This window comes from Coffea arabica, chromosome 7e (assembly GCF_036785885.1).
Source record: "Coffea arabica cultivar ET-39 chromosome 7e, Coffea Arabica ET-39 HiFi, whole genome shotgun sequence".
Classification (NCBI taxonomy): Eukaryota; Viridiplantae; Streptophyta; class Magnoliopsida; order Gentianales; family Rubiaceae; genus Coffea; species Coffea arabica.
Genome location: NC_092323.1, coordinates 729487 through 741845, shown reverse-complemented (window position 1 = coordinate 741845; position 12359 = coordinate 729487). Strand labels below are relative to the sequence as shown.

Genomic DNA, 12359 nt, shown 5'->3' with positions numbered 1-12359 from the left:
CCCACACACACACTCAAAACGTGGGATTTGTAAACTCAATCAAATCAAAGAATTGCCAAATCCCATGGAATATTTATCTTCACCAGTTCAATATATATACTTTGTAATTCTGATCATAGAGATTACAATAATGATAATAATCCATTCTTGTGTATTCTTCTTTCCTTTTTTTTTTTTTTTTTTGGGTGAAGAATCCATAATAGAAGTAAATCAGAATTGGACAAATTTATCCACGCGCAAACAATTTACTTGTGCTAGTAATTAGTAGTGCTAAATTAGTGCTAGTAATTAGTCACTGGTAAGTAATAACCCTCGAGTTTTAGAACCACAGTAAAACCCACCGAACAGGGGTTAAGACCCAGTAAATCAGAGCCGTCGAGAATCAGCAGCCCTAGCTGGCTTTGGCTGACAAGTCCCCCAACCGAGCAAGTCAAAAATTCCCCCTAGTCCCAAGTACTACTATATAACCCGCCACCTCAATACTCTTCATCGTTTTCAATGTCGCATGTTTTGTCTCGTCTTTTTACGGAAGCAGCAGTAAGCTCTAAGCTTCTGTTTAGACTTTAGTGAAGAAGACAAAAGTCTTCTCATCCACCCTTCTGGGCCTTCTCCCTACATGGTAAAAGATCCTATCTTTTTCGTCGTTCTCCCAACCACCCCGGGCTTTTGGTCTATTTCGTGCATGTTTTCGTATGGTTGGCATGTTTACTTTCTCGTTAACAAAGCTTTGAACTGCCTTAGAAGTCAAGATTGCGCATCATAGGTTTTGAATTTTTTTTAAAAAAAAATAAAGAAAAAACTTCTGGATTTCTGGGTTGACCATGAAACTCTGATCTTCATGCAAAAATATGAGAAAGTAAGAATTTTAGGAGTTTTTTTTTTTCGGAAAATTTCTATGAATTGTCAAGTTTAGGATTGTTGGTTTTTTTTTTCCCTTTTATTGCTTTTGCTATTTGGGAAGTTGTGTGGTTCTTTCGTTAACAAGATTTTCAGAATCGGTTGTACTGCTCTTTTTTTTTAGCTAAAGAAAATCTTTTGGATAAGTATGAATTTATCTTTTTTTTATTTGAATATAAACCTGTGAAATCGTAAATTTGGTTAGTTTTTATCGTTGGATAATTGCTGTTATGTAAATTTGCATTTAGGAATTTGACGGTTAATTGGAGTCCCTGCAAATTACTTAGAATTTCGTTTTTTTTTTCTTTTTTATCTGCTTCATTTATATAAAAAAAGGAAAAGACAAAATTGAGATCCAGAGATTGATTGCATCATTTCAATTGGCACTCATAAGGTTGTGTATTGCTTTTGACTAGTATTATGTTTGCTTTGATTTGAATAAAGTTTCGATCTTTTTATTTATTGAAGCTGCCAAGTCGTAAGAATTTTTTTGTCATCAGGCCTTAATCGGTTTTATTGTTGGGATCTGAATAAAGTTTTGGTCGTTTCATTGAAGCTAACAAGCATGGGCTCTGATGCGGCCAATGCAGACACAGAGCCATTCGTGGAGGTTGATCCCAGTGGCCGATATGGCCGGTATAATGAGCTTCTGGGCTCAGGATCAGTGAAGAAAGTGTACAGGGCATTCGATCAAGAGGAAGGAATAGAGGTGGCTTGGAACCAAGTGAAATTGCAGAAATTCTGTGATGATAAAGCTATGATTGAGAGGCTATATTCTGAGGTTAGGTTGCTGAGGACATTAAAGAACAAGAATATTATAGCCCTGTACTCTGTGTGGAGAGACGAGGAAAAGAAAACACTGAATTTTATCACTGAAGTTTGTACTTCTGGGAATTTGAGGGAGTACAGGAAAAAGCATAGGCAGGTTTCGTTGAAGGCATTGAAGAAATGGTCCAGGCAAATTCTCAAGGGTTTGGACTATTTGCATACTCATGAACCCTGTATCATTCATCGAGATCTGAATTGCAGCAATGTGTTCATCAATGGCAATATTGGACAGGTATAAACATCTTTTATTAGTTGTCTGTCATTGCTATTGTCAGTATTTGCTTGGATGTTGTTGAAATTTTGGAAATGTAGTTGCTAGATAACGACAACGGTGTAAATGTTCTCTCCTTTACTGATAATGCATTAGTATATGCCTGAGTGAAATTTTAAATTAGGTTGGAGTAAATGAGATTGTTTGATTTTGCTTTCTTTTTAGAAATAGAGACCAGGATCAATAAGATTAGGCGTGCGCGTGCCAACTGTTATCTCGCTCCTCTCAATTGAACCTTGTAGAACATGTAGTTTTTGGTTAGATAAAGAAAACTCAGGAGTTGATTTTGCAATACTTTCTTCCTTTTGCGGCTTAGGAAATTGTGATATTAGTTAATTGCTTGAAATTTCTGCGGGGGGGAACTTTACAGTTTGTTTTTGACTTATATAGGTGAAGATTGGTGATTTGGGATTGGCTGCAATTGTGGGGAAGAGTCATTGTGCACGTACAATGGTTGGCACCCCAGAATTCATGGCCCCAGAGCTATACGAGGAGGATTACACTGAGTTGATTGATATATATTCATTTGGTATGTGTGTGCTTGAGATGGTAACCCTTGAATTGCCCTACAGTGAGTGTGACAATGTTGCAAAGATATACAAGAAGGTGGTGTCTGGGGTGAGACCTCAAGCCATGGACAAGATTAAGGACCCTGAGGTGAAGGCATTCGTAGAGAAGTGCCTTGCAAAGCCAAGGGATAGGCCCTCAGCTGCTGATCTTCTCAAGGACCCGTTCTTTGATGGGATAGTTGACGATGATGACGATAATGCAGAGGATAATATTCGTCTATGATGACTATTGATTATAGATGTACATGTTGGTTTTGCTAAGTCAGCAAGCAACCTTGTTGCATTGTTTCTTCAGCTTTCCGCCCTTTTTGCCTCTGACTTATTAGAGAGGCATGGGGAGGATCACAACTGGTTTTGGATGATTTGTTTTGATATTAACAAAGTTGTAGTTGCACAACCACACTATTATGTTAGTATTAAGTTCAACAAAGACAATGAGTAGGATGTCGAGTTGTACAAGAAAGAACATGACCAAAGAATAAGTTGTTGAACAAGATTTATAAGTGGTTTTGGGAACGTTTCGGCTCCTCGAGCAAAAGTAAAAAATATTACTAATTTATTTGTCGATTGCTGAGACGCAATTCTGATCAATGGAAAAAAAAAAGAGTTATGTCAGTACAATTCACGTAAAGCTAAAGACGACTTGCAATTGCATAGTTGCAAGTCAATAGGTGATTGATTCTTTTGAAACTAAACGCTGGCAAAGATGTGCAGACTAGCTAGCACACTTTCTGGTGCTGGCTGGCCGGTGGGGTGATTTTGTTTTGTTTTCTAGTAGTATTTCACTAGTATTTTGTTGTGCATTGGTGGCGTCCAACAAGCCAAGATTCCAACCTCAGAAGATTAAAGATTGAGGCCGAAGCAAACGACCTTCTGACTTTTTTACGAATTTGGGCCTTTCTTTGGCGTAGGAGGTGGGGAAGACAGCTTTACTAGAAGAAGAAGCGGCTGGCAAGTACCAGTTGTCGCTCTCAAGAAAAGGAAAAGAAAAGGGAAAAAGAATGGCTGCCGTGATCGGCTATCTCTTGCTTTCTGTTTCATTTAATGTGCCAGAAATATAAAAGAAAGAAGGCGGTGCAACGGCGGCATGGCGCACGAGCAGATTTTCATATGGGCCTCTCCAACTAACGGCCGTCGGACTCGTAGGCTGCTCTGCCTCCATGCCCAACCACTTCCATCAACTCTGTGCAACGACCAAACAAAGGTCGCGGCTGATTTCTTCCAGTAATGACCAAAAAAATCACAAAAATGGAAAAATTGGTGGAGCTCTTCTCATCTATGATAATGCGGTGGTGCATAATCATAATGGGCATGCAGCGACCAAAATTTATATAGTTTGGTCAACAACACTAACCAAACTTTACTGGTACGGTGAAGTCTTATCAATTTTTTGGATTCCAGAGGCGATTAACCTCCTGTGTAAGATGAGTTGAAAAATTATAGAACGGTGCTAGTCTACTCGGCTTTAAAAGATTGAAAATAGCAGCAAAAATATATATTTTTTTTCCAGATTAGAAGAGTATTATTTTATCGTTTTTAGATCATTAAGATGGGGAAGTGAATTCCTTTAAAGTCCCTAAAGATTGATAGATTTTACTTTATTACTAACTTTAGTGATACGTTATTGGCCAATCATGAGTTGATGGAAGGGCTGGTTTAGGGATGGCAATGGGACGGGTGACCGCAGGCACCCGCATCACCACGGGAGGCTAAGGGGGAATTCCCCCCCCCCCCCCGCTTAGAAAAGGTCTCGCCCCATCCCCCGCCCCGCCACCCGCTTTAAAAAAATAAATATCTAAAATATATATGTATATAATTATATATATAATATATAATTTAATTAGTTACAAACTTATGATAATGATATTATTAGTTATATGTATTATATAATGTCTATTAGTGTATATAATATAATTGATATTATTAATTATACTAATAATTATATATGTGTACTAATACAAATTATTAATTGGTTATACTAAATTTACTAATACATTTATACTAAATCCCTAATTACACTTAATACAATAACTTTTTTTTTCTTAAAAAAAAGTACAAACACAATAATGAATTAGTGATTGTATTTGTGCAAAAAGTGAAAACTTGACTACTTTAGTTATATTTATTTCATCATGTTGGATTGTATTCAAATGATTTTATTTGATTGTTTTTATAAGTTTTAATTGTAAAATTACAATGAATAATAATTTAATGATGTGTTGATATTTTAGTACTTGATTATTTGCTAAAATTTAACCATAATAAAATTATATAACAAATTCTTATTAGCCCCACGAGAACATCTGCGGGGGAAGCGGGGCGGGGCGGGGCGGGAGGAGCGGGGGACAAGGGATGAGGCGGGGGCGGGGGGAATTTGTAGGCGGCAGGGCGGGGGATGGGGGAGGGGTCTCCCGCCTCAACTCCGCCCCGTTGCCATCCCTAGGCTGGTTCGATACGAACTAGGGCTTAATTGGGGCTTGATCGTCTTCGGGGATTGATTTAACACATTGATCTACTTTGAAAGGTCAAATTGAAATTTACCCTAATTTTTATTCATAGTTCATACTAACGCGAGCGAGCAGGAAAATGGTCAGAGCCCAAATAATGATTATCTTGAAAATGATATGCGTTGAAAAGAAATCTGAATTTTGCCATTTTCAGTTCTCCTAGCATACTGAAAGTAGTAGTAATTGAAAGGATCTAAATCAAAATTGCCAGTGGTTTGATTCTGACCCTCTATAATCTAATACCCCTCGCCACAAGTAGATGGTAAATAAGGTTTTGCTCACAATTTTCTTCCTGCGAAAGAAAGCATAAAGAATTGATCCCTGGTCGGACAACCCAAAAGTGCAGTAGAATCCAAAAAGCCAACACAACATAATGGCTCGTGGGGATACTCCAATTGTTCTCGTAACCTGATAGTTACTGACATATCTAGTGATATCGTGATCGATTTTTGTATATTATTTCGCTATATATTTTTGAGATAAGATTTTACATAATTTTAAAAGATTAATCTTGTCGAAATATTAGAATATTTTTAAGTTAAAAAAAAAAAAAAAGAGCCGTCCAAATATCTCTCTCTCTCTCTTTTTCTTTTTTGGGGCGATGTTACCAATGAGCTTGCACAATTCAATCAAACTCAAAAGTCCAGTCTCAATCAGTAATCTAATGCCCTTTTGCTAAAAACCATTGCTAGACAGTTAATCGCATCACATGATTTCCTTCGTCAGATACTACAAACGTGATCTGCCTAATATACCTTATGCTACGATTAGCACCATCACACAAATGGGCGGTTCCCATTTCTTGCTTTTGACGTTTGCAAGAGTTCCATCAAATGCACATGCTAATAGGCTGTCAATGCCATCGCGTCGAACCTAAGTTTTAATTGGGTTGGATAGAATTTGGGTTTAAAATTAAATGTGGGTTGAATTTGGACCAAACTAGATTTGAACCCACTTAACACACGATCGATATATGAGTATAATTATATATACACAAAATAATAATACATATAATTTATAATTGTACATATCATGACATAAAATATTAATAATTTTTATATAAATTTATAGTAATTCATAATTATAATATATATATATATATATTATATGTTTATGTATTTAATTACGACTTGAGCCAAACTCGATTTGAACCCGAAACTCATATAATAGTAGTGTAAGTTAAACTTGAGTCTTTTAATTTGAACTCGAAGCTCAAAAGCCCAAAATTAGAAAACCAGTATAATTTGTCAGCCGAGTTTGATTTTGCTAAAATTTGACTCAAAAAAGTTCAATTAACACCCCTACATACAAATCGTCCTTTTCCATAAGGTTCATAAATTTTTGATTGGTCAGCTATTGAGAATTACATAACACGACACAGGGTACAAACAATCTGCATGCCAACATGTCTCCGTATATTGTTATTTGAAAAAATTTAATCGAAAAATCCTATATTAAGGGTAAAATACAACTTAAGCAACAGCCATAGACTAAAAGATAGTCCACCTACTTAATTTTAAAAATTTCACATTTATGTATATAGTTTAGAAATAACGTGATTTCAAATCTTTTTTTGTACTTGAACTCAATTTAATCTAATCGAGTTTTCAAACTCAATGACACATTGATACGAGTTTGTCCCATGTTTTTAACCTTATCATAGGGTCAAATTAGAGCATAGGGTGCTGGACGATTGGAGCAAATTTATAATAACGTTTAGTCTGTTTCCAGTGGCGGAGTTAGAAATTGCAATTAGAGGGGGCGAGTCTCTTGGTCCAAATAACTTTTATACATTATTGTTTGGATCCTTGAGAGGGGGCAAAGTGAAAATTTTTATCAATATTTTGGGGGGGCAAAACAATATAATAAAAATTTTTTTACTTAGAAATTTTTTTATAACAATTGGAGGGGGGGCAAAGTGAAAATTTTTTTCAATATTTGGGGGGGCAAAACAATATAATAAAAATTTTTTTACTTAGAAATTTTTTTTTTTAGCAATTGGAGGGGGGGCGGTTGGCCCCCCTGGCCCCCCCCTTCCCTCCGCCCCTGTCTGTTTCCCATCAAAAAATTCGAGCATAGGGTGTTTCGCTGTAGGATGATGTTATGCGAGCTGGTCATTGGAAACCGTGAAGAAATTGTTTCCATTTCCTATGCAAAACTAAAAACGGGAAGATGCAGGAGAATGAATGATACTCGGGAATGATAGTCATTGAATTGAGAGCAGGACAAGTATCATTCCGATTTATTGGCAACTCTAGGATCATGCAGAGGGGCAGCATTCCTTGGCTGGCAGCTTTGGCAGGTTTAGCTTTATTTGTCAGCGGCTGCAATGGAGGTGAGTTATCTGAAATCGAGCTATTTTTCAAATTCATTCGTGCTCTTGATCCCAAAACTGTATTGAGAATTGAGTGGAGTCGGTCACTACGACAGCCATGTTCAAATCAGTGGAATGTAGTAGTTAGATGCAAGATGGTTAGTCTATTTGGCCGCCCTGTAACAGAAATCAGACTTCAAAACCTGAACCTTAGTGGGATTCTGGATGCAGAGACACTATGCAAACTACCAATTTTGTGTGTGCTTATCTTCGCCAAGAATCGAATCCGAGGGACCGTCCCCGATTCCATAGCAGATTGCAAAAGCCTGATGCACTTGGACTTGAGCAACAATTTGTTGACAGGAAGCCTACCTACAGTAGCTCTTAGTAAGCTGAAAAATCTTAAAAGATTTGATATTTCTGACAATCATTGTGGTAGTACGGATCCTCAATTGAATCGTGAAGCCAGACGTGTGGGGAAATATTGGCTTGTTTCAGAAATATCACAAGCCAATGCTATTAGCAAAGGCGAAATTTCAAATAAAAGATATGCATTCTCTCCAGCTCCAGAAGATGTATCACATGGCAAGCAAAGTTCAAAGAATGATGATAATCCGCGTAAACATTGGCAATCGTGGATGGTCGTTTTAGCTATGGGAGTCACATTTGTTCTGCTGCTCATATTTTTCACGAGGCTGAAAGCTGTCCAAGCAGCTAAAGACACAGAGATTACAAGGGAACTCGCACTCTCTCTTTCCCCCCCGAAAAGTCCTCATGTCGAGATTGTGGTAGAAGAAAAGGCGGAAGAACGACATTCAGAGCTCGTGTTCTTCATAGAAAAGCATGAAAGGTTTGGTTTGGAAGAGCTGCTTGAAGCTTCAGCTGACCTGCGATGGCAGGGGCATTGTAGTAGTCTTTACGGGGTAAGACTGAAGAATAATGCCACTTTTGCCGTCAAAAGATTGAAAAAGTTGCAGGTGTCCTTTGAGGAGTTTGGCCAAACAATGAGAAAGATTGGGAATTTGAAGCATCAAAACATCCTATCTCTTGTTGGTTACAATTCCTCTAAAGAGAAAAAACTCTTAATCTACAGATTTCAAAATAATGGAAGTCTACTAACTCTGTTCAACGGTTAGTCTCATTGCATAGATAAACATATGTGATGAATTTTTCTCACGTTCCTGCAGATTCAAATTATGTGAACAATTCTTGCCTTTGCAGATTATATCGAGGGCAAAAGGAATTTGCCATGGAAACTTCGATTATCAATAGCAATTGGGATAGCAAGGGGATTGAACTTCATATATCAGTGGCCTGAAGACGGGGAGATCATCCCCCATGGCAACATTAAGCCTTCAAACATCATGTTGGACGAGAAGGAAGAACCACTCATTAGTGAATATGGAATTGCAAAGTTTTTAGTTTCCAACAAAGCACGTTTCTTCAACTCCTCCAGTTACGCAGCACCTGAAAAACGACTGACTGAGCAGGCAGATGTTTACAGCTTTGGAGTGATCCTTCTTGAGCTATTAACAGGGAAGTTTGCAGAAATGCAGAAGAATGGGTTGGACCTTCCGAAGTGGGTGAAGGCCAAGGTGCGCGAGGAATGGACCGGAGAGGTCTTTGACAAGGAGATTGAAAAGTTTGAGATGTATGGTTTTTCACTGTTAAACATCTCTCTCAAATGTGTGTCAGAATTGCCTGGAGACCGACCTTCCATCTCTGAAGTGCTGGAGAAAATACAGGAAGTCGTAACTGCTCAAGAAGATATTTCTTCCTCCTCCACAAATTCTGTGGAATCAATCTAGCAAAGACTGTTGTCTTCCTGTGGCCTTAAAATCCCAAAACAACCGTCCGGATTATGTGTAAGGTTCGGCCGACTAGTTGACTGAACCTTTATAGCGAAATCATAGTTAATCTTCAGTTTCAGCCTCGTAGATTCTTCCATATTGGATCTGGACATCCTTGGGTACGCCGACTAATTGTTCTTCTGTGTGGATTCTGTAGGTAAGAAACACCATGATTAAAAGACCATTGCAATGAGGAATAGCTGGTATAAAAGGGACAACCCACTGCAAATATATTCGCGTTTCAACTTATTTCCTTAATCTTAAATTTGTTGCAGCATCACAGAACTCTAATATGAAGTTAGGGCATGGTAGAATTACTCGTGTTATTTTAGTGGAAATGAATGAACAGTGAATAGAATATGGATGACCCTAGAAAGACATATATCCCTGATGAAGACATCAATGATCATGCATGGCACTTTTCAGGACAATTCGGTTTTGGGTGTCACCAATTGAATTTGTCATGCGCGCACCGGTGGCCCAACCATCAACATCCCAGTTTAGCGAAACCTCACCCTTACAGTTTATGGTAAAAAGCTTGAAAATGAAAAATCTAAGGGTGTGTTTGGATTGTAATTTTTTAAAGAAAAATTATTACGTTTTTTGTGGATATATTTTTCAATCATTTTTTTATCTCATATATATCAAATCGCTATAGTATTTTTTCTACAAAAAGTCCAAAAAAAATGCAATTTAAAAAAAAATCTAAAAAATCACATGCGATAATATCTCGTAGGTCACCAGTTCGAATCTTACTGTATATCCGTGGACGGGGCTCTGTACAGCCCAGGGGATTAGTCCGGCAATGACTGGGATACCTCTGTGTTGACCAAAAAAAAAAAAAAAAAGAAAGCCTAAAAGGCCTCGAACAATACAATACGGGGGACTTAAATGCAAGAACAGCACACAGATTTATTGAGTTGATGTGATTTTTATTCATCTAATGGAGGAAACTCTTGGAGTTTTATGTTTTCATATGTTTGTAACGAAATTACTTTTTTTTTTTAATCAAAAAGAGGTTTGGGACTGATTTTTTTTTTTTATTTGGACCATTGTTTATATACAATTATTAATTAGAAAAAAAGGATAAAATTTATGAGAAAAAGAAAAAAGTTTTTTCCATGGATCAGAGATATTGGAAGAGACATGTTGTCACATGTCAATCTCAAGACGTGGACGCTTGACCTTATTTTTACCCGAGGTGCATTGCAATAATCAGCTGGCAAGCCGCAATCTTATCGACCAAGCGTAGCCCTACTATGCTAAATGCTACTACTACTATTTGCTAATTTTGCTTTTAATCTCATTTTGTTGTGCAGTTACATTAGAAATTGGATCATTAAGCAATTCTCATTAACTAATTATCAAAACACTACTGCTTCATAGCTATCATTTGCAGCAAAAACAAATCACATTACAAGCTCTCAAAACAATTTTTAAAAAAAGAAGGGATATTATAGAGTAACTAGGAAAATTTGAGGGACCTAAAAATGGAAGGCTCCCTCCAAGTGTACTTTTGAGGGAACTTTTTCGAGGTGAATGACTCAATTATTCTAGTCAGAATCCTTAAGGGCGGTCCTCTTTGGAATCCTCGTCGGTTTAACCAAAACAAACGGGGTTTTTTTTTTTAAAATAAAATTCATTAACGGATTGTGAGAAATCGTTCAGCACGTATTAATTTATATTATTGTAGTAAACATGCATGAAAAGTAACAAATATGTAGGTTAAACATGCATTAAAAAAAACAGATAGGCAGGTTAAATATGCGTAGTTTTACAGATATAATAGATCTGAAAAAATTATAAATAAATCTAAAAAATACAAATAAGTTCAAAAATTGTATTATAATAAGATAAATTGCCGCAACTCCATAGTTGTCAAACAACTTTGGTTTAATAATTCAAATTTAATATATAATTACAATTGAATAAAAAATATTTTATAAAAACAAAGCTGTCCAACAACAGCTTGATAATATTAAAAAAAACATTAATGAAATAAAGCCTACAAAGTAGAGTAAAGAAGTCATATAATATAACTAGTATTGTATTAAAATATGTATTAGTATGTCAAATCACGTAGTAACTCATGTTTTAATCTTCTCTTCTTTATCATCGTACATGAAAAAAAGAAAAAATAATCTATTTATGTGAACATATCACAAATTTTTACTTTTTTTTTTTCTACACAGTAGGTATCTGGGCCCATGGACTGGTTACCGTACGGCCCAACTAATCTCACTGCGGGCTGGGAGCTGCTCGCCCTAAGCATCACTAGCCACGGTAAATCGGGGATTCGGTCCCGTGACCTGACTCTCCCCCAACTGGAACTACAACCAGTGAACCGAACCCCGAAGTATAGAATTTTTACTTTAAAGTATAGAATATTGGTTACAACTGTCAATTGTATTACGTTTTGAAACATAAAGCACTCATAGGAAATAACTAATTTTGTTGATAAAATAACTTAATAATAGTCTATAAAAAATGTTTCCTAAAGTAAAAAGTTGAGTAAAGAGGGGCAATGAAAATTTTTCTAAAATTCCAGCGGGGCAAAACAATAATTATAAATGAAAACTGTCAAAATTGGATCTGAGCAATTAGAGGACAACCGAAACTTGGCTCCTACCGTGTAGATGCTGCTCTATATTTTTTCCTCAAAACAATAATAATAAATAAAGTGAGATTGAAATTAAAAAAATTGACTTTAATGTTGTTTTTTCAGAAAGGTACATGATTTTCATTTTCAGTAGTCATATCATAAAGAGATTTTACAAAGGAAAAAAATATATGTAATATTAGCAATTGATGAATTGATTTTATTGTTGATTTTAGAAAGTAAATGATTTTCAATTTCAGCAGCTCATGCCCCAGAGATTGTACGATGGAAAAAGAATACTGAATATGTATTATTAGCAATTGATGCATTTGATTTTTTTGGAATTCAAGCTGGTCTAAGGGAAGTTTATGGAACAACAAATTTGAGGCCTGCACTGTAAGTGTAAATCTAAATCAATTTTAGTTCATTTTGTCCGCACTAGATATGTGTTTCATTTTCATGACACCCGTAAGTTCCTTGGAAAACATTTCACGATATCTTCTCGTCTTGGGAAAAATTTCTAA

At 36.4% G+C, this 12359-nt stretch overlaps 2 protein-coding genes across 4 annotated transcripts; both read left to right on the top strand.

Moving 5' to 3' along the window:
* The first annotated feature begins 456 nt into the window (after window positions 1–456).
* On the top strand, window positions 457–2962 carry LOC113690152 (probable serine/threonine-protein kinase WNK11). 3 transcript variants are annotated; one of them, XM_027207977.2, is made up of 3 exons: window positions 457–619; window positions 1398–1957; window positions 2387–2962. In XM_027207977.2, the coding sequence occupies exons 2-3, from the start codon at window positions 1463–1465 to the stop codon at window positions 2786–2788; spliced, it is 897 nt and encodes a 298-aa protein (XP_027063778.1). In that variant the 5' UTR covers window positions 457–619; window positions 1398–1462; the 3' UTR covers window positions 2789–2962. The 3 variants fall into 3 exon arrangements, with proteins under 3 accessions (XP_027063778.1, XP_027063777.1, XP_027063775.1); XM_027207976.2 differs by having other exon boundaries at window positions 458–619; window positions 1454–1957; XM_027207974.2 differs by lacking the exon at window positions 457–619 and adding an exon at window positions 645–856 and having other exon boundaries at window positions 1454–1957.
* A 4240-nt stretch (window positions 2963–7202) lies between these two features.
* LOC113688808 (probable inactive receptor kinase At3g08680) lies at window positions 7203–9467 on the top strand. The gene is made up of 2 exons (XM_027206607.2): window positions 7203–8517; window positions 8608–9467. The coding sequence occupies exons 1-2, from the start codon at window positions 7272–7274 to the stop codon at window positions 9192–9194; spliced, it is 1833 nt and encodes a 610-aa protein (XP_027062408.1). The 5' UTR covers window positions 7203–7271; the 3' UTR covers window positions 9195–9467.
* Window positions 9468–12359: the final 2892 nt, after the last annotated feature.

Excerpts from the sequence above, each read along its gene's own strand:
- LOC113690152 (XM_027207974.2), top strand. Across the intron at positions 1,958-2,386 it reads TCAATGGCAATATTGGACAG|GTGAAGATTGGTGATTTGGG; the intron begins GTATAAACATCT and ends TGACTTATATAG.
- LOC113688808 (XM_027206607.2), top strand. The coding sequence starts at position 7,272 with ATGATAGTCATTGAATTGAGAGCAGGACAAGTATCATTCCGATTTATT. Across the intron at positions 8,518-8,607 it reads TCTACTAACTCTGTTCAACG|ATTATATCGAGGGCAAAAGG; the intron begins GTTAGTCTCATT and ends TTGCCTTTGCAG.